The sequence below is a fragment of the Leptodactylus fuscus genome, chromosome 8, assembly GCF_031893055.1.
Source record: "Leptodactylus fuscus isolate aLepFus1 chromosome 8, aLepFus1.hap2, whole genome shotgun sequence".
Lineage (NCBI taxonomy): Eukaryota > Metazoa > Chordata > Amphibia > Anura > Leptodactylidae > Leptodactylus > Leptodactylus fuscus.
Genome location: NC_134272.1, coordinates 35,802,807 through 35,824,194, shown reverse-complemented (window position 1 = coordinate 35,824,194; position 21,388 = coordinate 35,802,807). Strand labels below are relative to the sequence as shown.

The following is a 21,388-nucleotide window of genomic DNA, read 5'->3' as shown; positions in this document are numbered from 1 at the left end:
TTATGTAAAGCCCTCGTGGCTAAAAACGCCATTCTGGGTTATTCAGAGCTCTATAGTACAGTGTCCTGTACTATCTCTGCCATCCCTTTAAAAATCAATGGAGTGGTGCGCTTGTTGTCTGACAAGTGTCAATTTATGTGGAAATAACTTTGGGACGTTTTAGCTTACCCAAGTGATTTTGTGACATATTAGTATACTTTGGTGGATATCTTTTAGACACCCAGTCTACAAATTTCTAAAAATATTTTTCCCAAAAAGCGAATGCCATTGCAGGAAAAAAATCTAAAGTTCCAAACCACCATTTTTTTTTTGCTGTTTTAATTCTGATAAAAATGGTATAACTAAAAAAGATGCCCTATGCCTCACTATACCTGGAAATATAAAAAAGTTAAGATGGAATAATATGGGAACTTTAAGAATATTTTTTTTTTGCCAAAGTTTTGCATTTTTGTGATGTTAAAATGTAAATAAAACCATATAAATTTTGTATCCAAGAAATTGTACCGTTGCGGCTTTGGAAATCCCAGTATGTCAACTATACCTATGGAAGGGCCAGCAGTTTCCTTATAGGTATAATTGAAGCGGAAAGTCCAAAGAGGAAACCTCTGTGGACTTTCTGTGAAAAGTGTGAAAATGCATTTCTACTTTGTGTTTTACTGCAGCGTTTTTTCACTGCAGCTGCTATGTGGGGCCTTAGTCTTAGGCCTGGTTCACATCTGCATCGGAAATCCATACACGGGAGTCCGCATGGGGACCCACCCAAACTACCAAATGCATTGGCAAGTGGTGTGTAGTGAAAGCACACGGACCTCATTATAGTCTATGGGGTCTGTGTGCTTTCACTGCACACCGCTTGTCAATGCGTTTGGTTGTTCGTTTTGGGGGGGTCCCAAGCAGACTCCCCCGAATGGATTACCAACGTGGGTGTGAACCAGGCCTAAGTCACAAAAATGTAATTCACTGCAGCATCTGAGCCGTTGGCACCTGCCATAACAGCTGACACCTGTTCTGCAAGGTTCCCGTTCAGCTACAGAGCAAAAGCAAGGTTCCCATCATAACACAACAGCATTTTATGGCACAAGTTGCAAAAAGGCTACAGATAATCAGCTACATAGAACTTTTATTATTTTATTATGTTTGAGTCAAACCCTATTCAAACTATGCTATATTGATGTGGAAATTTTATGAGTCAAACCATGTTTAGGCTAAGGCTTCACGTAGCAGCAGTGGAAACATATTGCGTTCTTTTCCTACAGCCCTTTTCACAGAAAGACTTTCTGCTTCAATTACACCTATAGAGAAACCACCGACATTTCCGTAGCTATAATTGACATGCTGTGATTTCCAAAAACACAACGGTTTTTGAAATCGCAGCATTTCCGCTGTGCATTTTTTCTCTAATGTGTGGATGGTTTTTGCATTTCCTCTCAGTTTGGCCATGAGAAGCCCCTGCATAAATGACGAAAAACTTGCAAAGTGCCTTAAAGCCTTGGTGACTAAAAACTACAATTTGTTTTAAGGACTGCTGAAGTTACTTTTTAATGGAAAAAATGCAACAGACAATAGTTCTGTCAAATTCGGTTGCAAAAGAAAAAAAAAAATCTACATTTAGACCTGCACAGCACACTCAATTGTTAGTAATGTTGCCTGGATTCAGCCCTAGTCTGAATATCTGTCTATACAATAAGTATAGTAATACCAGAAGAAAATAAAAAGCTCAGGCCAAATATACACAAAAGGGTCTTTTTGAATAATCTTTACTGTTTCCTCATTTACCAGTGATGGACATGCACAAAGAAAGTTATTTTCATCTTTATTGAAATAAGTGTTTAGAGTATTTCAAAGTATATACTGTCTGAGGTAACACAATATCATGGTTCCTCTTTTTGTCTAGGTTAGTAGAAATGATGAACACGTCTGAAGGATCCAATTCTGGGATTAGAGGCTCCCCAGTCAGTGAATCTCCTGTACTCTCCAGGTCTCAGGTAATACTGACGTCCTCTGTAGTTGGGCTCCTCATAGAACATCCAGTATCCATCATCTACGTGGCAGGAATGAATATCATGGTAGTGGAATCTCTCATAGACATGAGGACAATCTTCGGTAAACTCCATCATCTGACCTCTAAAATCCTCTTTTTCATAGATCCTGATTCTGAATGACCCTTGATGCTGGTAAAATAAATTTTTTATTGGTAACCCAAAGAGATGTCCTTATAGGAAAGATTACATATGGCCTCCATACTACATGTCTAGTTTTATAATCAAGGGCTGAAGGTCTGAATTTTCTGAATTTAGAGCAATTCCTCACCTCTCAGTTTTCAACCAACTCAGTAGCCCTGAGAAGACGAATCATTCATAGGTTCTTGGTATCTAATAACTAAGGGGATGGGGGTGAGTCAAGACTGGGCCACTATTCTCCAACACCCCATCAAAACTACAATGGTTGCCTCTAAAGTAGTTATGCTATCTCAGGGAACAGTATACTATAAGATTTATAATGTATTGATATCAAGTATTCTATTATATATGAAAAATATATTCAGTGTAGGATTGACTTGGTCCTCAAACTGTTGTCTAAACAAACTGAATAAAATACCCTTACTCTTTGTACAAGAACATTAATAATACTACTACATCAGAACAGTATATAAGAATGAATCATAATCCATACAGATCACCTTAACATTATAACTTTTTTTTCACCCGTTGTAGACATTACCACAGAGCTAGAGAAAATATACAGGATCAGCTTTTGTACCTGAACACCGTGATGTAGATTTCACTAAATTCCCAACATATACTTAATACTCAAGTATAAGCCGAATTTTTCAGCACAGTTTTTGTGCTAAAAAAAAAGCCCCCCTCGGCTTATAGTCGAGTCAAGTAAAAAACACAAAAAACATTTATTTATTTATTTATTTATTTATTTATTTTTGGGAGGGGGGTCTATGACCAGCTGCAATAGTAATGTATAGAATCTCCCATAAAATAGTGGGGAAAAAAAGCTTTAAAAAAATATAATAAAAAAATGAAGTAAATACAGTAAAAGTTGTAAATCCCTCCTTTCCCTAGAATACATATAAAAGTAGAAAATTACTGTGAAACACATACACATTAGGTATCCCTGTGTCTGAAAGTGACTACTGCACCCAAAAACTCCGACCATTTTAATTTTTGAAATTTTCCAGTAGCTTCTGCATTTCCCCTCCTCGGCTTATACTTGAGTCAATAAGTTTTCCCAGTTTTTTGTGGTAAAATTAGGGGCCTCGGCTTATATTCAGGTCGGCTTATACTCGAGTATATACGGTAGGTCTAACAGTAAGATGTGGTTAGATAAAAAAATTATCTTAACAACTGACCTGGGGGCTTATGCGGCAAGATCTAATGGAGTCATTGTAACCCATCCATTGCTGAAAGTCAGGATACTCTCCTCTATGGAGAAAGTACTGGTGTCCTCTGTAGTTCAGCTGTTCATATAGAATCCAGTTTCCACTTTCTACACGGATGGAGTTGCAACGTCTAAAGTATGAAGACAAATCTGGGCATTCAGAGTGACACTCATATGAGCGACCCTGGAAGTTTTTGTCCTCGTAGAAAATAATCTGTAAAATTCAAGCGTGAAAATAAGCGTAACAGTAACAATATAGACTCACAAATTTCCAAATCTATAATAAAATATTTCACTAAGGTATTCAAAAACATCCTAGATGATTCTAGAAGTTTTATAATGTAAAATGAAGTGCATATTAATGCCTATGAAGCAACACAACATATTGTGCAAGTTTCTTTACATGCCATTTTGTTTGCGTCTTATATTCTGTTGCTTCAAGAATTTTGTTAGAGAACGTTGTAGTATTTTCTTACCTTGCCCATGATGTTTTCTTTATCAGTCTGACCTCTCAATATCTGCTAAGTGATTGGCCGTAGAAAGCCCTTATATACACCCTGTACTGCACGGGCTACATGTAGAATTGTGTGTCAGCTAGTTAGAATGAATAGCTTTTTACCTGTGCTAAACTGTGTTCATTGTTCTCTATGACTTTTGTTGTAGTTTTTTTTTTTTTTTTTTGCTTTCACCAAATTTCAAAAGCTGAATGCAGACAAGCACACACAATGTAGCTTTACACATCTGACCACATTCTCTCCCACTTGTTCAGTCACATGTATGACATCTTAGCCTACGTTCGCATAAACATCAAATAAAAAATGGGAGGGGCTTTTCCAAGCGGTATGGCATTTCAAAAAAGTGAAAAGCTTCATCTATTCAGACTATTCACCCCATTTAGTGTACATGCTAAATAGTGAGAGGAGACCAGAAGATTTCAGATAAAAAAAATACCTGTTACTAACCTAGGAGTACCAGTGGCTCAGTCAGCAGGGTGACGTGTGTGTGTCTTTTTTTTAATGGTTGTGCCATGGCTGCATTAAAATCCATTCAAGTAAATGGGGGCTCTTCCCATGACTGATTTAAAAAAAAAAAATAGGTTATGTTCTATGTTGGTCTGTTTTACCAGTAAACTCAAATTTATGAGGAACTGGAGTACAGCTATTTTTTATTTTAGTTTCTTACTCCCTGTCTTCCAAAGGCCATACTTTGTTTATTTTGCAGTTCATCGAGCCATATGAAGACTTAATTTTTGTGGAACAAATTGTATTTCATATTAGTACCATTTAATATTCCATATGATGTACTGGGAAGCTGGAAAAAATTCAGAATGGAGAGGAAAAACTGTACTTGTTCAAGTTTCTTACAGACTTTATTATTAGAGCATTCACTGTGCAGTCCAAATTACATGTCACCTGTATTCTGTGGGTCGGTACAGTCATTTATCATTTTTTTTTTTTTTTTTATGGTGTAACCCCCTGTTCTACAAATTTAACTTTCATGAGGTCAAGTTAGTGGTGGTGCAGTTGCTGCCATGACACTTAGTTGAATTTACTTTGTTTCACCAACTGATGGCTGTGCATAGTCTCCATGAAGAATATATATTTGCTATTATTTCTCAAGGAAAGTTGTTCCTGCTTCATGGCCATGTGAGCCTCTCCTTGTAATTGTCCATGTGGGTAAAGGTACACGTCACCTTCACTACATGGATCAGCAATACATTAGCTGTCTTGTCAAAGTTTTGAGCATCAGAGGCCAAAGTCTAGAAATACAGCACGGCCTGATACTTTCTAGTACTAATATCATTTCACAGGTGCAGGGCATATAGTTTCAACCAGAAGGGACCCGTCCACTTCCTCCAGTTCCTACTTACCCCTCATTCACATCTGTGTTCGGTATTCCGTTCGAGGAGTCCACATGGGAACCCCCCGAATGGAATACCGAACGCAACTGGAAGCGGTGTGCAGTAAAAGCACACAGACCCCATAGACTATAATGGGGTCCGTGTGCTAGCTGTGCGCTGCTCACACGAATCATGCGGGCAGGAAAGTAGATTGCGAACTATTTTCCTGTCTGCATGATCCCTGTGGAGATCTGGCGGCAAGCACACGGACCCCATTATAGTCTATGAGGTCTGTGTGCTTTTACTGGCACACTTGCAGTTGCATTCGGTATTCCATTCGGAGGAGGTCCTCATGCGGACTCCCCCAGATGCAATACCAACGCTGATGTGAACGAGTCTTTACTGGACCATTTTTCACCCTCACCTTCACCCGGGCAAACCATTGCTTCCACTCCCTCTTTCCCTTTTGCACATACTGGGGCATCAGTTTGAGCAGCAGTATATTATTACTGCATGCTGCAAACCACAGACAAAATGATCATTACTGGAAGATACTCCATGAGTCCAACTTTTTCAGTTGCCAAGCTAGGAATTAGGTACACTGATAGTGTGACCGAAAGTGTTCTTGAAATTTATGTCAATTGTTACTCATTGACTCGCTACACTGCTAACCTGGAATGTGAAGCACACACTGAGTGGCAATGTTGCACACAGTGAAGGGTCAATTTGAGCAGTAGTATTCACATATTACTGCTCAAATTGACCCTTCAAATTGCCACATGCAGCTAACAAGGTCTGTCCCTGCATTTTTTTTGGTTTTGCCTTGGTACCAGCACTCTTCCCATTTGGTCCAGGTTTTTTTTTAATGTTCAGGAGACTGTAAAAGGCACCCACCTGCAATCTCTCGGTCCTCAGAAGCAATATGGTAAGGTGGATTTTTTTTTAGATCTGTTCATACGGTGCATGGTGTCTGACACTCCTGTGGTGCTGTACCTTTGGGATTGGGTGGTCCAGAGCCTGGGAGCATTGCCTGGTGTCAAGGGTGTTGGTGGTCACTGTGCAGCACCGCACCCAGTATTGTAGGGATCCACTATACAGAGGTCGCTGTGAAGTGGCTTGTGGGCTTATGCACCTTGATCAATATGTATACTAAGAACCTCATGTTTATTCTTGTAGATTTTGCTAAAAAAACATTAGATCAATGTAAAAGATTGGGATGTGTGGTCCATGTCTTTTTTTCTCCATAATGTAGCATGCAGCTAACCACAGAAACAATGATTACTTTTGAAGATAGTCCAGTTTTTTTCAGGCAGTAGGTATATTAATAGCGTGCCCCACATTTTTCTTTAAATTATGTCAATCGTCACTCATCACCACACCAAGTTGGTGCTGCACAGGCACCTGTTGCAGCAACAAACCACAGACAAAATGATCACTTTTAGAAGATAGTTTGGCTTTTTCAGCTGGCAGCCAGGAGCCAGGCAGGCATGCACCAAATTCTTCTAACAGGGATACACAGCGTGGATAGCTGGATTGAGCATGTATAGCCGGACAATTGTTGTGTATCCCTGTTAGGTTTTGGGGGTACACAGCGTGGATAGCTGGAATGAGCGTGTATAGCCGGACAATTGCTGTATACAGTGTTGGCCAAAAGTATTGGCACCCCTGCAATTCTGTCAGATACTGTTCATTTTCTTCCAGAAAATGATTGCAAGCACAAACTCTTTGGTATTAATATCTTCATTTATTTTGCTTGCAATGAAAAAACACAAAAGAGAATGAAAAAAAAGTCAAATCATTGATCATTTTACACAAAACTCCAAAAATGGGCCGGACAAAACTATTGGCACCCTCAGCCTAATACTTGGTAGCACAACCTTTAGACAAAATAACTGCGAACAACCGCTTCCGGTAACCATCAATGAGTTTCTTATAATGCTCTGCTGGAATTTTAGACCATTCTTCTTTGGCAAACTGCTCCAGGTCTCTGAGATTTGAAGGGTGCCTTATCCAGACTGCCATTTTGAGATCTCTCCACAGGTGTCCTATGGGATTCAGGTCTGGACTCATTGCTGGCCACTTTACAAGTCTCCAGTGCTTTCTCTCAAACCATTTTCTAGTGCTTTTTGAAGTGTGTTTTGGGTCATTGTCCTGCTGGAAGACCCATGACCTCTGAGGGAGACCCAGCTTCCTCACACTGGGCCCTACATTATGACTTCAGACTTCATAATGTCATGCACACGGTCAAGCAATCCAGTGCCAGAGTCAGCAAAGCAGCCCCAAAACATCAGGGAACCTCCGCCATGTCTGACTGTAGGGACCGTGTTCTTTTCTTTGAAGGCCTCTTTTTTTCCTGTAAACTCTATGTTGATGCCTTTTCCCAAAAAGCTCTACTTTTGTCTCATCTGACCAGAGAACATTCTTCCAAAACGTTTTTGGCTTTCTCAGGTAAGTTTTGGCAAACTCCAGTCTGGCTTTTTTATGTCTTTGGTTAAGAAGTGGGGTCTTCCTGGGTCTCCTACCATACAGTCCCTTTTCATTCAGATGCTTACGGATAGTACGGGTTGACACTGTTGTACCCTCGGACTGCAGGGCAGCTTGAACTTGTTTGGATGTTAGTCGAGATTCTTTATCCACCATCTGCACAATCTTGCTTTGAAATCTCTCATCAATTTTTCTTTTCCGTCCATATCTAGGGAGGTTAGCCACAGTGCCATGGGCTTTAAACTTCTTGATGACACTGCGCAGAGTAGACACAGGAACATTCAGGTCTTTGGAGATGGTCTTGTAGCCTTGAGATTGCTCATGCTTCCTCACAAGTTTGCTTCTCAAGTCCTCCGACAGTTCTTTGGTCTTCTTTCTTTTCTCCATGCTCAATGTGGTGCACACAAGGACATAGAACAGAGGTTGAGTCAACTTTAATCCATTTCAACTGGCTGCAAGTGTGATTTAGTTATTGCCACCACCTGATAGGTGCCTCAGGTAAGTAATAGGTGCTGTTAATTACACAAATTAGAGAAGCATCACATGATTTTTCAAACAGTGCTGATACTTTTGTCCACCCCTTTTTATGTTTGCTGTGGAATTATATCCAATTTGGCTTTTTGACAATTCTTTTGGTGGTTTTCCATTGAAGACAAATTAAATTAAGATAATAATACCAAAGAATTTGTGATTGCAATCATTTTCTAGAAGAAAATGAGTATTATCTGACAGAATTGCAGGGGTGCCAATACTTTTGGCCAACACTGTAGATGTTTATCAAAACTCACACAGTGGTTGAACAGGAATAGACAAACTATACCTTTCACAGTGCCAATGGTCTGGAGAGAGCCAAATGACCATACTATCAATTGATACTTCTTCACGATGATGAGTTTCACTGTTTGCGGCAGGGCATGTCTTTAAAGATTCATTTCTTGCTCTGTCATCTAGACTTCTCTGCACCAAACTGTGGAGTGGTGAGTGATGAACATAGTGAGCGATTTGTGGTTGAGACTATGGAAAAAAGATACCAGGGTAAACAGAACCCATCAATGCTTGCAGTCTACTGCTGAACAGTTACCAGAGACAAACCTATGTGATCCGATGAATACAAGAGATGTGTAGCCAATGAATGCAGACCTACATTGCACAGTTCAATAACATAGTAGCCTAAATATAATTCTAATTTGTAAAAGTGCTTTGACATGTCTGTAAATCATAGTTGATTTATAAGTTTGCTCAGAATATATTTCAAAATTTTCTGAACAATAAACTACAGTATATGATTGCAGAAGTCACAATTATAAATTTATACAATTTACATAACAGTAAAACGAAAATACTTCGATATCATAGAAACTAGAAACAATTCACAGTTTTCCTTATGATATTTGAATTCAACACATGAAAATCATTAAGAAATTGCTCATTTTATTTTTGAACCAAACAACTTTTGAGAATCTGTAGACTTGTGTAATCCTTTCAATACCTGTTGTTGACCTTTGCTATACTTCTGTTACTGCATGTTGTTGCCTGCCATGAACCTTTAGCTTCAGCTTGATTTTACCGGGCCCTTTGGTACTATGCATCAGTAACTCTCGGCTCGTGCCAGCTGTCAATTAAACTGGGACCACTCCTAATAATCCTCCCATGGAGTCCAGGGGTTAAAGATAGGATGGTTGTTAGTACAACTAAAACAAAAATATTATACAAAATGTAGAGAATATGGAACTGTTTCCAAAAAGGAATGTCTTTTGCAAACGTACAATAATTAAAAAAAAAGACTTGGACTGGACCACAGGTGAACAAGAGAAACGTCTGGTAGATTCTTGAGACAGTTAAGTCCCCATCTCACCATAGCATGGGACAGTTCAATGTAAGGCTGGTCTTACACGGCCATAATGTAAGTCCGCAGGGTTGAGGGTTTTCAATTGTGGACCATTTGCGGACAAATTATATTCAATGCGGCCTCTTAGACCAATGGATATTTTATCCGTGGTGTGGTTGGGCCTGCAATTTATAGAACATGTCCGTAATGGCCGTGAATTGCGGCACTGCACAGACTCGCCCATAGAACTCTGGACAGGACACGGACGTCTGTGGAGTCTATGTTGCCAATCAGCAACTAGTGTTGCTGATCAGCAACTTGTGGACCGTACATTCAATATGAAACAAAAGAGACACCGAGCACACTATATAGTGTAGAATGTCTGATAAATTTTGGTGGAAATAACCAGAAGATTTAAAAGGACCAAATGGCCTCTCACCTGATGAGGTTGTGACAATCGCTCACAACTACGTTTGGGGTTTACCGTCAGGTGGAGGAGGCAGCACGTCTGATGGACACCGGCCAAGGCCAGGGAAGATAGAGTTTTCAATGAAATGGAAAGACGGCGCTCTCAGGTCACAACAGGATTTTATTCAAAAAGACAATGATGCACAACGCTAAAAAATCGCCGCGTTTCGGGCACACCTGCCCTTTCTCAAGTGCGTAACTAATTAGAAAATAGATAAAACAAGTATTCACTTCAACGTTTTTTTGGCCAGAGAAGCACTTAGGCCTAAGTTAAAATATACAATGAATTCAAAAAATAATAATACATGATTTATAAAACAATAGTAAAACAAATCTCATATACCAACCTTATCATTTAAAATATAAAAAAATCTATATATACATAATAACAAGTAAATGTGCCAAATCATCTCAATCTCATGATAGAAAGCCATTGCATATCAAACACTGATCGTTAGCATGCATCATTGTGTTGTTATTTATATCAATGTGGCTACCAATAATCCCTAGTTTACAACTACAGCAAAAAAAGGGGGAGCATAGAGAGTCTTACCTTCACACAAAGCTCGGTCAGTCTGGAAGATGTATACAAATTGTATGCCGTGTGCTCCTAGGTTTAAATATAGTGGAGCTCGTTTGGCTCCCTACATTCCTTGGAGTGTTGCCAGATGGTGCGATTCAGGTTGGAGAACATATATGTCCGCGCAAAATATTAAAGCTACACAACAATGTGCTCTAAGTTGTAGCGCATATGTGACTCACGCGTGCGTGGTATATTTAGCATTACTAAGCGCATAGCTAAGTGCTCATACGTGATATGCATATTCGTGGTATGATTACCATTACGGAGCACGTGACTGAGTGCTCATACATAATTCGCGCATGCGTGGTGTATTTAACATCGCGGGACACATGACTAAGCGCTCATATGGTAAATAAAAGGTATTGATGTTTTTTCGGATTTCTCCCTAATATTACAAATGAATTGGAGCAACTCATAATGAAAACAATTGTTCCAAAAAACAACAGATATAGTAAGAAAAAATATATATACATACATATAAACACATATATACACATATATACATACACACACACACACATATATATATATATATATATATATATATATATATATATATATATATATATATATATATATATATATACACACACATACATACATACACACATACATACACATACATACACACACATACACACATGCTACAGACTGGGACTTATATATTTTCAGCACATATATAATGATTAAACAATGTAGACCTTATTACTATGTGATTACATTTGGGTAAGAAGTATTGATGGTCTTTAAAAGTGCAAAAGTAATAAAGAGCTAAACCTCCAACTATATTTTTGAATACATATTTGGGATAGGAGTAGATAAACTCTTTAGGTATTTGGAGGGAAAATACATTAAATACCTAAAATCAAACACATAGGGACAAAAAGTAAGATATGGAGTTAGATTAAAGATTGGATTACATACATTTATTTATTAACGTCTTCTGAAGCTATATTAAGACCAAAAGGATGTAATGTATTAAAATTAAATAACCAAAACATTTTTCTCTTATTTAATGTACCATGCCTATCTGTAATTCCAGGAGGGATCCAATCGATGGGTGTTACAGTGAAACCACTAAAGCTTTTGTTATGATGTTCAGCTGCGTGTCGTGAAACGCTATGTTTAGTATATCCGTTTAGAACATTCGAGCGATGTTTATTGAGACGTTCACTCAATTGTCGAGTAGTTCTACCAATATACTGGAGGCCACAAGGGCACTACATTCAATATGGTCGTGTAAGACCAGCCTAAGGCAGAGTTAAGTGGGCCCTAGCACAAAGCAACAGCCGGACAGCTGGCTACTCATAGGTCCCTAGTAGAGATGAGCAAACAGTGAAATATTCGATATTTATTATTCGTTTCAAATAGCCCCTCAATATTCAGCTATTCAAATGAATATCGAACCCCATTATAGTCTATGCGGAAAAAACGTTCGTTTCAGGGGAAACCCAAATTCGACTCAGAAGGGTCACCAAGTCCACTATGACACCTCAGCAAATGATGACAACACCTCTGCAATGCAACTGAGACAGCAGGGGAAGCATGTCTGGGGGCATCTAACAAGCCCAAGTCCCAGTTTTACCCCACCATCACAGCCTATCAACTACACACTTTCCACACTCAAAAAACCCACTATGAAAGTGGAAAAATACCTGGAAACCTTTTTTCCTCCCCAATTGGATGGTCAGAAACCCAAATTTTAAGATAAAGAAACATTACCAAGCACCCCTTTAAATCACGTTGCCCATGACAACCACAGATGGAATAGGCAATGGGAAATCAAACAGTACCCACCCTTAACTGTCATTGTGTATGTGTGTGTGTGTGTGTGCATGTGTGTGTGATGTGATAACACCTTCAAAAATTCACTTTTCTGGCCCTTAACGTGAGTCCTTCCAAATTAAGTTAGAAGCCCTTAAGCTGAGTTACCAGCAGAGATTGAGGCCCTTGAGGTGACTTCAGCCTTTTACCAGCAGAGTTTTAGGCCCTTTAACTTAGATCAGCCTTCCATCCAGCAGAGTTTTTTGCCCTTTGGGTGAATTGAGCCTTGCACCAGCAGAGTATTAGCCCTTTTAAAATTGTTAGCCCCTAAAATGGTGGTTCCAGAACCATCACTCTCATTGTCTGGGACTGATGCAGTGGATTGGACTGAGGACCCAGACATTGACCTTGATTTTGATTGGGAAATTGATAACATTTTGGAATCAAGTCCTGGGGTAACTTTTATTTAGAGGACCACAAAGGTGGAGAATTGGCTGCAACCACTACTACCGGTAATGGTCCTCTAATATGGAACTCTACATTACCTCTACAAGGTTCTGAGGTGTTAATAGTCCAGACAACATGCCCCAGTACATCAGATATAGATCAGAAACCACTTTGCATTCCGACACCAGATTAAACCAAGCTTCATCATCATCATCATCATCATCATCATCATCGTGCTGAGATGGAGCCACTAAACCACTTTGCCTTCCAAGGCATGTTCTGGAGTTTCGACTAAGCCAAATCCAAATACAGAGTCCTTTGGAACTGAACAAAATTCACCAGCAGTGTTTTTGGCCTTTGAGGTTAGCTGAGCCTTGCACCAGCAGTGTTTTTTCCCTTGGAGTGAGTAGAGTATTGCACCAGCAGTGTTTTTGACCTTCAGGTGTGTTGAGCTATGCACCAGCAGTGTTTTATTTTTTGGCCCTTGGGGTGACTAGAACCATGCAGCAGCAGTATTTTATTTTTTGGCCCTTGGGGTGACTAGAGCCATGCAGCAGCAGTGTTTTATTTTTTGGCCCTTGGGGTGATTAGAGCCATGCAGCAGCAGTGGGGTTTTTTTTTGGCCCTTGGGGTAACCCCTAAAAAATTAGATTTCAGGCCCTTGGTGGTGAGCCCTAAAAACATTACTTTTCAGGCCCTTGGGGGAGCCCTAAAAAATTATTTTGCAGGCCCGTGGCCTGGAGCCCTAAAAAATTGCTTTGCAGGCCCTTGGGGGGTATCCATGGAAAAATAATTAAAATAAAAAAAAAGTTTTTTAACAATTACATTAGGGTGAAGGGGCTGGGGTTGGAGGAGGAGGAGGATGATGATGATGAGTGAATTCAGTGCTGGCAGCCTCTCTCCAGTACCTGGACTGTGGACTGGATACCAAGCTGGATATCCATGTCAACGTCCTCACCCACGTCCCCTGCTGCTACGGACGAGGGGCACTGCTAGCAGCCCCTCTCCAGTACCTGGACTGTGGACTGGATATCCAGCTGGATCAACATTCTCGCCCACGTCCCCTGCTGCTACCGACGAGGGGCATTGCTAGCAGCCCCTCTCCAGTACCTGGACTGTGGACTGGATACCCAGCCAGATATCCACATCCACGTCCTCACCCACATCGCCTGCTGCTACTGACAAGGGGCACTGCTGGCAGCCCCTCTCCAGTACCTGGACTATGGACTGGATACCCAGCTGGATATCCACGTCCACGTCCTCGCCCACGTCGCCTGCTGCTACTGTCAAGGGGCACTGCTGGCAGCCCCTCTCCAGTACTTGGATTGTGGACTGGATACCCAGCTGGATATCCACATCCACGTCCTCGCCCACGTCCCCTGCTGTTTCTCACACTGAAAACAAGCTGTCCCTATCACTCCAAAACGAAAATGAGACGAAGATGGCCGGCACTATTCTTATGTATCAGAAGTCACATGTTTTCGGCAGCCAATGGTTTTTTCCAATTTTTTTCAATGCCTACGTAGTTGTAGTTTCTGTCCCAACTCCCCTGCACAGTTATTGGGGGAAAAAACGCATCAGGGAAGGTGGGAGGGGATATTAATTTTTACTGCGTTTGCCGCGTGTTATTCGATTGGAATCGAATATATCGAACAGCCTGATATTCGATCGAATACCAATTCAATCAAACGCCGTTCGCTCATCTTTAGTCCCTAGGAAAAAACACAATTAGAGGCAAGGGCTGGTTAGCCAACTACTACTAAAAATTATATTTATGTTGGTTACATTTTATGAACTTGTGCATGAGTGTCAGGTAATATTTGCATGCTCTTGTATGATAGACCCCTAGACCCCAGTATGATACTGTTAAAATTTAGTATTAAGAAAGAGTCTCATATTTTAAAAACCATTATAAATGATGAAAGGCTTGGGAAAAGGGTTTGGAAACTGCCAAAGTCTTGGTATCTAATAACTACAATTTGCCACAAAAGACAAAAAAAAAAAAAAATGATCAGACTTCAGTTCTGCAAGCACAGTGGCTCAGTTGCTAGTAACGTTACATGGATTTAAATCTAAGATTATATCTAGACAGAGTTCAAAGGTGTTTCCTTCAGGAAGTCTGGATACCCCGTAAAACCCGCTGTGGCTAGTGTTGTAATCAGCCCTAGTCTATATATGTGTTTACACTATCACACAAAAAATAGGCACAAATAATTTTTTTAAATAGATTTTATTGTTTAGATGGTATTATATATTTTATTTGTATTATATTGTTTATCTTATTTTAATACAAGTGATGGGCATGCTCAAATGAGATTATTTGAGCTTAATACAATTGGGAATTTAGAATATTTTAACATATGTTCTGACTAATGTTATACAATATTATAGATCTTTTTTTTCTAGGTTAGTAGAAATGATGAACACGCCTGAAGGATCCAATTCTGGGATTAGAGGCTCCCCAGTCACTGTATCTCCTGTACTCTCCAGGTCTCAGGTAATACTGACGTCCCCTGTAGTTGGGCTCCTCATAGAACATCCAGTATCCATCATGTACGTGACAAGAATGAATGTCATTGTAGCGGAATCTCTCATAGACATGAGGACAATCTTCGGTAAACTCCATCATCTGACCACTAAAGTCCTCTTTTTCATAGATCCTGATTCTGAATGAGCCTTGGTGCTGGTAAAACACAATATATATTATATATTACAATCAAACTTTATAGAATGTTGCACATGTTTTAGCATAGCTACAGTATTTCATTGGTCACCAAAAATGAAAGAGGTCATCACAGGAACAATTATATTTGGTTTACATCACTAGTGGATATACAAGCTATTATTCTTTTACAATAGGGAATATGAGGTAGGGGAGTTTTGGACAGCAAATTAGTTATTCTGAGAACTCTTGTAATAGTGGGATGGCGGAATTTGAAATTTCATTTGTAACTCATTGAAGGAAAGTAGGCGGCCAGCTGAATCGTACAAAAGGGATAGGAACATAATTCCAGAGGCTTCCCATGAGGACAAGTTCAGATCAGGCATCATCCAAGATAACAAAGAAGTGGGCATATTGGACGCGGTCCAATACATTTGGGGAGAAGTCTCAGCATGCATTTGGGACCAGGCAGACAGAGAAGCCATCATAGTCGGAGATATTGTGGTAGGGTGGGTAGTACGCCAAAATGTATATAACAACAAATCTTTCAGTGTCCCCTGAGGAATATGGGATTGTTCAATGTGAACCCAAGGGATAGATAAATCTGCGTTCCACCATCCGGCACATTGGGCTACTAACGTGGCCAAATAATAGTTGCGGAGTATTGGAACGCCGATACCCCCCGCTAGTTTATGTTTACATAAGGGTCCCCTGTTAATTCTGGGTCGTTTTCCATTCCATATGTAGCGGGAAATTAGTCTCTGTAGAGATTCAAAGTAAGATGAAGGGATAGAAATTGGTAATGTACGAAACAGGTAGAGAAGTTTGGGCAAGAGAAGCATTTTGAAGTCGGCCACATGGCCTATCCAAGAAACCTCGACACGCGACATCTGGTCACAATCATCCTGCAAGCTTTTTTTAGTAAAGGGAGATAGTTACTGCTAAAGAGCGATCTGGGAGAAGAGGTTATTTGCACACCCAAATATTGGAGTGAATCCTGCCGCCAATCAAAACCATATTTGAGTTGTAGGGTTTTAAGAGGGGCAGGAGAAATATTAAAAAAGAGAGCCTGAGATTTCGAAAGATTCAATTTATAATAGGATAAGAGACCAAAATCCTCAATCAGGTGCATAAGGCAAGGGAGGGAAGAACGTGGATCAGTCAATGTAAGAATGATATCGTCCGTGTAAAGTGATATCAGGTGGGAGCGTCCTCCCACTTCAACACCATGCAAAGCTGGGTCCTCTCTAAGTGCGTCAGCCAGGGGTTCCATCGATAAAACAAATATTAATGGCGACAGTGGAAAAGTTGTGATATATATATATATATATATATATATATATATATATATATATAGGAAATTTTTAAAGTATCAAGGAACTAGTTCAAGCCTGTGTAGTTTTGCTGGCACAAATTATAAATTAAAGATTTTTAATCCCATCTTTGTTCTGATAAATAATGACGACAATGACAAATAGGCTTTGAGTTTCTTCTCTTTAAAATTTGCAGTTGAACCAAAATCCCGTCATAAGTTGAACACTAAGATGTGGTTTAATGGAAAATAATTTTTACAACTCACCTGGGGGCTTATGCGGCAAGATCTAATGGAGTCATTATATCCCATCCATTGTTGAAAGTCAGGATACTCTCCTCTATGAAGGAAATACTGGTGTCCTCTGTAGTTGGGGTGTTCGTACAGGATCCAGTTTCCACTTTCTACACGGATAGAGTTGCAACGTCTAAAGTATGAAGATAAATCTGGGCATTCAGAGTGACACTCATATGAGCGACCCTGGAAGTTTCTGTCCTCGTAGAAAATAATCTGTAAAATTAAAGTGTGAATATAAGTGTAACAGCAACAATATAACCACACAAAAATAAATTATTTTTTCCAAATATATAAAATTATATTTCACTGAAATAAAAAAAACATCATAGATGATTCTTAGACGTTCATTCATATTTATTTATTTTTAAATATTATATGGAAAAAAAATTGTAGTACAACAGTTTCTTACCTTGCCCATGATATTTGGTGCACCAGTATGGCCTCTCAGTAACTGCTCCCTGACTGGATGGAGAAAGCCCTTATATACATCCTGTACTGCACAGGCTACACGTAGAACTGTGTGTCAGCTAGTTACAATGAATAGCTTTATACCTGTGCTAAAGCGTGTTCATTGTTTACTGCGACTTTTGTTGTAGTTTTTTGCTTTCACTAGAATTCAAAAGCTGAATGCAGACAACCTCATAGAAGTAACCTAATAGTAGAGATGGGTGATGCTCTGAAGATTTTATTTGAAATTGGAAGGTTCTGTCCAAATATTTTTTTTTTTGGCTTGTATAAATTCATCACACATCAGAGTTTAAATTGGTTTAAAACATATTGTATGATACTGTCAGGATTCCTAGAGCTATATCTAGGCCATTTTAGCTCTATAAAAAAGCAGATGCAAAGTAATGGCACAGTGATAGTAACATGTATGTCTATGAGAAAACAGATGGTAGGCAATGCATAGGAAACTGTCCAAACATACACTGCGCTGCTACATTCCTTTTTGGCTTTTTTTTTTATTATTTATTTTTTTTTATGTAGATTGTGAGTCCCACATAGAGCTCACAATGTACATTTTTTTCCCTATCAGTATGTCTTTTTTTGGAATATGGGATGGAAATCCATGCAAACATGGGGAGAACATACAAACTCCTTGCAGATGGTTTTTTGCCCATGGTGGGATTTGAACACCAGGACTCCAGCGCTGCAAGGCTGCAGTGCTAACCACTGAGCCACCGTGTGGCCCCTTCCCTTTTTGGCTTTTAACATTAAAAATGTTCCAAAAATTAGCCTAATTTAGAGAAAGATGCGTTTCTGTGTTTATTTCACACACACATGGTGTTTACATTGGAAAAAGCAATGTTTTTATTTAACATTTAATTTGGAGGGCTTGTATATACAACAGGTTTGTATTTTGAAGTTAAATTTGTGGCAGTGTTCCTGGTTGAAAGCAAAGAAAAAGAATAGAGATGAGCGAGTAGTATTCAATCGAGTAGGTATTCAATCGAATACTACGGTATTCGAAATACTCGTACTCGATCGAGTACCACTCGCTATTCGAATGGAAAAGTTTGATGCAGAACCAGCGTTGATTGGCCGAATGCTATACAGTCGGCCAATCAACGCTGGTTCTTCTCCTACCTTTAGAAGTCTTCTCCGTGCAGCTTCCCCGCAGTGTCTTCCAGCTCTGAATTCACTCTGCCAGGCATCGGGCCTGGGCAGAGCCGACTGCACATGTACACTTGTAGTGCGGGCATGCGCAGTCGGCTCTGCCCAGGCCCGCAGAGTGAATTCAGAGCCGGAAGATGCCGCAGGGACGCTGCACGGAGAAGACTTCTTGGAGGATCTAGCCCGACCCTCACTCGTGGACTTAGTAAGTATAATTTGATCGAATGTTGCCTACCCCTGAAACGAGCATTTTCCCCCCATATAGTATAATAGGGTTCGATATACGATTCGAGTAGTCGAATATTGAGGGGCTACTCGAAACGAATCTCGAACATTTTACTGTTCGCTCATCTCTAAAAAAAGAAGTTGTTTTTTTTTTAAAGTGATTTACTTGTGCCAGCTGAATGCAGTGACAATATTGTGTTTGTCTTGGAAGCTGCAAAGGTGTTATTTTTATTTTTGTTGAGATTATGTCACTATTGTGACAGTGGCAAGTGGCAACTAAATAATTTGAAGAAAAAGTTGTGTCAGACTGTTACTGTGCTTGGATTGGTTGCCAATTGAAAAGAGAAGAACTGGCTTAAAAAAAAATAAAAAATCTACCAAAAATGATCCCTTCATGGTAGCAAATGCCACAGCAACATTGTGTTGGAAATGGAGGAGTGACAATTACAGAATAAAAAAAAAAATGGCCTGCCAGTTGAAAGCCCTATAATATCTTCTACAATGGAAAAGATTCTCTAATGAGAAAAACACGGGATTATAGATATTATACTGTCCTGTCTGTTATGCCTTTGTGGGAAATGATCCCTTGAACAGGAACTGGAGAAGGAAGATGGTCCCACCTGGGGTTGGAACTGATCCTACACCAATGGGGTGGTATCCGTACTAGTACCTGGCCTTGTTCCATTTCTGTACTGTGCCTGCTGATGATCAAAACATTGAACCATTGGGCAGCTAAATACAATTACTTTCATTGCTGCTCACTGTGTTAATATTGGCATGGACCTTTCCCCACACAAATATATCCAAGTAGAAGCCCTCATTCTTCAACACATGTCAATATCAAGCAGGAGCTACTTTCCTAGACCAATAATCGCAGATGTCTATCCTCCATTAAGGCTGAGCACTCACATCAGTTAACAGAATTTCTTAATTTCATGATTCCCATTTTAGTTCTCACTAATCATGGCAATGTTATTCTTGGATTTTATCATAATTGCCATCTCCATATTTATCCTTAGTGCTCCTACCACCATGATTACCAGTTTCGTACCCCTTTCCACTACTACGTCCACTACCCTCAACAATCATGTCGCCTACTTCTACCTTCTCTGCATACAAAACACTATCTGTTCTCATCAAAATAATTAAGAATCGGAAGAGCAAAGACTTGAGCTGGAAATAATGTCTTTCCCTACATGCCAAATCACAGTCATCTTCGGCTTCTAAAGTGACATTGGCATTATTTCTGTATTTTTTAAAACAACAAAACAATATTAGAAAAAACATTAAAGAAGAAAATGAGAATCAGCACTGAAAGGGTCTGATTCTGAAACATGTGTATTTGGCACTTGGAGTGAGGAGAGCTTGTCACCAGCAGTGAATTTGGCCCTTGTAGTAAGTTGAGGTTGGCACCAACATTTGTTTTGAAAATCAGGGTGGATTGAGCCTCTAACCAGCAGAGTTTGGGCAAATTCATGGTGGAGGGAGCCTCTAAACACCCCAGTTTGGGAAAATTCATGGTGGAGGGAGCCTCTAAAAACCCCAGTTTGGACCAATTCATGGTGGAGGGAGCCTCTAAAAACCCCAGTTTGGACCAATTCATGGTGGAGGGAGCCTCTAAACAGCCCAGTTTGGGCAAATTCATGGTGGAGGGAGCCTCTAAAAACCCCAGTTTGGACCAATTCATGGTGGAGGGAGCCTCTAAAAACCCCAGTTTGGACCAATTCATGGTGGAGGGAGCCTCTAAACAGCCCAGTTTGGGCAAATTCATGGTGGAGGGAGCCTCTAACCAGCCCAGTTTGGGCAAATTCATGGTGGAGGGAGCCTCTAAAAACCCCAGTTTGGACCAATTCATGGTGGAGGGAGCCTCTAAACAGCCCAGTTTGGGCAAATTCATGGTGGAGGGAGCCTCTAACCAGCCCAGTTTGGGCAAATTCATGGTGGAGGGAGCCTCTAAAAACCCCAGTTTGGACCAATTCATGGTGGAGGGAGCCTCTAAACAGCCCAGTTTGGACCAATTCATGGTGGAGGGAGCCTCTAAACAGCCCAGTTTGGGCAAATTCATGGTGGAGGGAGCCTCTAAAAACCCCAGTTTGGACCAATTCATGGTGGAGGGAGCCTCTAAACAGCCCAGTTTGGACCAATTCATGGTGGAGGGAGCCTCTAAACAGCCCAGTTTGGGCAAATTCATGGTGGAGGGAGCCTCTAAAAACCCCAGTTTGGACCAATTCATGGTGGAGGGAGCCTCTAAACAGCCGAGTTTGGGCAAATTCATGGTGGAGGGAGCCTCTAACCAGCCCAGTTTGGGCAAATTCATGGTGGAGGGAGCCTCTAAAAACCCCAGTTTGGACCAATTCATGGTGGAGGGAGCCTCTAAAAACCCCAGTTTGGACCAATTCATGGTGGAGGGAGCCTCTAAACAGCCCAGTTTGGGCAAATTCATGGTGGAGGGAGCCTCTAACCAGCCCAGTTTG

The 21,388-nt window shown here is 40.2% G+C and overlaps 3 protein-coding genes across 3 annotated transcripts in view; 1 reads left to right on the top strand and 2 right to left on the bottom strand.

The window, feature by feature from the left end:
- The window catches only part of LOC142216490 (gamma-crystallin-3-like), a 401,417-nt gene that overhangs the window by 149,186 nt on the left and 230,843 nt on the right, over positions 1-21,388 (top strand). The gene's annotated exons all lie outside the window — the stretch shown is intronic.
- On the bottom strand, positions 1,819-13,853 carry LOC142216780 (gamma-crystallin-3-like). The gene is made up of 5 exons (XM_075284811.1): positions 13,818-13,853; positions 11,314-11,452; positions 5,655-5,746; positions 3,362-3,610; positions 1,819-2,171 (listed from the first exon to the last, which is right to left on the bottom strand). The coding sequence occupies exons 1-5, from the start codon at positions 13,851-13,853 to the stop codon at positions 1,896-1,898; spliced, it is 792 nt and encodes a 263-aa protein (XP_075140912.1). The 3' UTR covers positions 1,819-1,895.
- LOC142216779 (gamma-crystallin-3-like) lies at positions 15,204-17,493 on the bottom strand. Its single transcript, XM_075284810.1, has 3 exons — positions 17,485-17,493; positions 17,046-17,294; positions 15,204-15,487 (listed from the first exon to the last, which is right to left on the bottom strand). The coding sequence occupies exons 1-3, from the start codon at positions 17,491-17,493 to the stop codon at positions 15,212-15,214; spliced, it is 534 nt and encodes a 177-aa protein (XP_075140911.1). The 3' UTR covers positions 15,204-15,211.